This window comes from Salvia splendens, chromosome 19, assembly GCF_004379255.2.
Source record: "Salvia splendens isolate huo1 chromosome 19, SspV2, whole genome shotgun sequence".
NCBI lineage: Eukaryota > Viridiplantae > Streptophyta > Magnoliopsida > Lamiales > Lamiaceae > Salvia > Salvia splendens.
In genome coordinates, this window is record NC_056050.1 from 20,639,474 (window position 1) to 20,643,352 (window position 3,879).

The 3,879-nt window shown below is 39.9% G+C and overlaps 1 protein-coding gene across 1 annotated transcript; it reads right to left on the bottom strand.

The window, feature by feature from the left end:
* Positions 1 to 1,575: 1,575 nt before the first annotated feature.
* Positions 1,576 to 3,298, bottom strand: LOC121780413 (delta(8)-fatty-acid desaturase 2-like). Its single transcript, XM_042178042.1, has one exon. It carries the CDS (start codon positions 3,126 to 3,128, stop codon positions 1,785 to 1,787), a length of 1,344 nt encoding a protein of 447 aa, XP_042033976.1. The 5' UTR covers positions 3,129 to 3,298; the 3' UTR covers positions 1,576 to 1,784.
* Between the last annotated feature and the right edge of the window lie 581 nt (positions 3,299 to 3,879).

The following is a 3,879-nucleotide window of genomic DNA, read 5'->3' on the forward strand; positions in this document are numbered from 1 at the left end:
GCCCAGCCAACGAAGGCGCGACCCAAACGCAATGTGCAGCGGCCCAGCAAGTACAAGGATTTTGTTCCAAAATAGTCTCCTAGATTAGTGGCTTTATTTTTGCTCGAAGAATATTTGTTTTCCCCAATTACCGTTGTATTTGTTTAGCTAGATAGAGTCAATCTTTTCGGGTTTTCTTCTTGATTCTTTCCCGAATCGTAAGTCCGAATCAAGCAGGGGGAATTCTATAAATTATAGAATTCCCATAGATCGAGTCTTGAGAAATAAGTAATAAAATTTTACCTTATTGTCTCAACCATAATTCTCTACAAACCCTAGCACTCCAACTAGGGCTGCGATCTCTTTTCCGTCACTCTCCATCAACGATAGGATCTCACATCCTATCAGTCTACCTCTATGTGAAGATGTTGATGGTCAAAATATTTTTCAATATGTTGATAAGTTGAATGATTGATAGCTAATTAGCTATCATATAAGTTTTGTCTCGGGAGCATAAAGAAAAAATCGATAGGGATATTCTTCATTTCTCAAGATCTTTGCAGAAAAGCCCCTGTGTTATTAAACATTTCTAATATGACCCCAAATGGCATATAAATTTGGGTTCCAATTTTGTAAACCATTTATTAGTAGTGATTGGGCCACAATATTTGGGCCTAATGTTAGCCCATTAATGTGTTTAATGTATAGTTGGTCGTCTAGTACAACAATTTCATACCATAATTATTTTTATAGGCTTTCATTTTCTTGGACATAAATTCTGTACTGAATTTGCGATCATTAATAATGATAAATTTTATTCTGATTCGAATTTCGTAGAATTTCTCACAAAATGTAACAATAATGATCAATATACAAAGATATCATGTAGTATAAGATTTTTCTTTACAATTGATTAATGTGAGTAATTTCATGTATCTATTCGCACTCAAAAATGCCTTATAAGTGGAGTATAATTTAAATGACATTATTTTTTTTCCAAATGTAAGTGGAGTAATACTGATACTTTGTCAATGGAAATTCTATATAATTAACCTACCAAAATTATAATGAAATTCCGATTCTTTCAAATTGAATTCATTTGACGTCTTGATCAAAGTTGGTAGTAATATTAATTAATTAAGTACATAAGATATTGCATCAGAACTAGTATGAAATAATTTTTTGGCTAAATTTGATGATTTTTTTTGGGTTAAGTTTTGTTAGCACACAAGATGAGCGTGGTTGAATGATGGGAAGAGGGACAGGACAGGCTGTATGAGACGACAGATTCCCATTTCTTTGTACCAACTCATGATGCTCTGTTTTCTTGTAATCTAGTGTGTGAGTTTTTTGATAGTACCTCTTTTCAAGTGTATAAAATGTTGTAGGAGTATCAATTTACTACTCTAGTGGACAACTTAAAATCACTTCATAGTTATTTCAAAATATCCAAAAATCATACTCCTTTCGTCCGCGATTAGAGTCGAGTCTCGATTTGTCATTTCAGTATGCCCATGATTGGAGTCGCAATTTCAAAATGATCCAAAAATGTGTTCATTTTTATGATATTATGCTAGTTGATCAACACAACACAAGTAGCAAAAGGTTTAAAGGAATCCATCACAACCACAACCATCACCAAGAACAAGATTTAGTTGATAACCAAAACATGTTAAAGCAAAAACAAAAAACAAAGATATGATTTCTCCTAACATCCAAAGAGACAACAAACACAAATGATGCATTTAGCCTCTCAACAAGATGAATACTTCAAAACACAAGCAAAGCAATAAAAAAACCTAACCCTAACCAATAGAGTTCACAGCCTCCCACACCAAATTCCTCGGCGCGGGCTTGCTATAGTCCCGAGCCTGCATCGCGGCCGCCCTGAGCGTCCTCAGCGTCATCACATTCGCGCCCCAGAACGTCGTGCAGTTGTAGGGCAAGCCGTGCTTCTTGCACAGCTCCTTCACGAAGGGCGCCACCCCACGGAGCTGGGTCCGTGGCAGGCGCGGGAACAAGTGGTGCTCGATTTGGAACTGCAGGCCGCCGTGGAACCAATCCATCCACGGCGGGCAGCTGATGTTCAGCGTGCCGTAGGTCTGCTTCTCGAACCAATCATTCCCATTCGGCAATCCAACATACACATTTGCAGAGAAATGATTCAATGTGAATTGAACATGTTGAATGCTTGTAACTATAAAACTGCAAGCAACAAACATCAATTTCTCCTTCCAATTGGGGAGAAATGAGACTAGTAAAGGGTACCAAATCCAGAATGTTAGTAACCCTAGAATTTCCTGCACCCGATTTGGGACATCCTTGTTGGATGAGAGTAAGAAGAAGGATTGAGCGAAGAGATTCAATCGAGCTAAGCTCATCACCGGATAATAGGTGAAATGCTGCTTACTGATTAAGAATCTCGCGAATTTGTCGAATTCGAGTTTCCGATTGTAGTATAGTGACGTAATTGAATTGAAGAATTTGGGGGAAACGGCGAAGAAGGGCATGTGTTGAAGATCCGGATCGTGGTCGAGGCTGTTGCAGGCAATGTGGTGCGCGTTGTGGTTGCGCTTCCACCACGCGATGCTGATTCCGGCGAGGCAGTTACCGGAGAGGACTTGGATAAATCGATTGGAGTTCCTTGTAAGCATGATTTGATAATGGCCGGAGTCGTGGCCGAGCCAGCCGCTCTGGATCCACAGAAACCCCATGGCGCCGCCGCAGAGGGCGTGGAGGAATGCGCCGCGGCAGAAAACGACGCCGTAGAGGCAGAGGGAGAAGAGCATTGCGATGGCGGTGAGGGAGACTAGCACGTTGTGGCCTTTCTTGTCGAAGAGCCCTAATTTGGTGAATTCGTGGACGAGTTTGCGGTAGTCTTTGGAGACTTCGGAAACGACGTAGTTTTGGAGGTGGATGTGGTTGTGGAAGGGGGCGAGGTGGGACCAGGCGTGGCCGGGGTGGTAGGCGACGAATGCGTCGGTGGCGTCGCGGCCGGCGAGGTTGAGGAGGGGGAGGTCGCCGCCGGGGTGGGATTTGATCCAATCGGAGACGTCGTAGATTTTGCCCTGGATGGAGATCCAGAGGTCGCCGGGCTTGTTGTGGGTGGCGAGCTCCTCGGCGCTGATGTATTTCTTGGTTTCCGCCATTGTTGAAAAGATTTGATTTTGAGAGGTGGGGTTTGAAGAAGAGGAGAGTGGTGAGCTCTTCTCTGCTCTGCTATGGTTGGTTATGGAGGTTTTTATCTCTCTACTGTGTTGAGCTTGAGAGCCATTGGTTGAGAGAGACAGAGAGAAAGTGAGAGTGCAGTTTTGGAGGTATATATAATGTCAGGGAGATGAATTGCTAACTGGAATCTTGCTGTAATAAATTTATTTAATTAGGTGGTTGTATGGAAATATTTTTATTTTATTTTATTTTATTTTATTCAAATGTTTTGGGATCAAATGTGGAGATTTGTGTTTAGGGGTGGAGCTTGGCAAGATCTTGTTTCAATTATTATAGGGGAGAGGATATCCAATTATTCATGACCAGTTTCAATATGTTTTCAATACGGCCGGGTAAGTAAAATATTTTAAATCTGAAAAATTAATCAAAATTAAATTGAAATTTAAAACTCAGCTTAGATTCTTTATTCGAACCGAAATGGATTTAATAAAGTTTTGAATGTTGGATCAGATCAGATTAGATATTTTTAAATCCGAAGTAATCTAAAATTCAAAATATAACGTATATTTTAAAACTTTTGTGCTGAACAATTCTAATGGTGCCATTTGGTACTATTAGGGTTTTGTATATTAGAAATCACCTTTCGAGTGATTGTATACTGTAAAACTCTAATGGTTATTTTCCAATAAATGCAATAGATTATTTTTATCATAATGTTGTTATGTTTTACAT

Excerpts from the sequence above, each read along its gene's own strand:
- LOC121780413 (XM_042178042.1), bottom strand. The coding sequence starts at position 3,128 with ATGGCGGAAACCAAGAAATACATCAGCGCCGAGGAGCTCGCCACCCAC.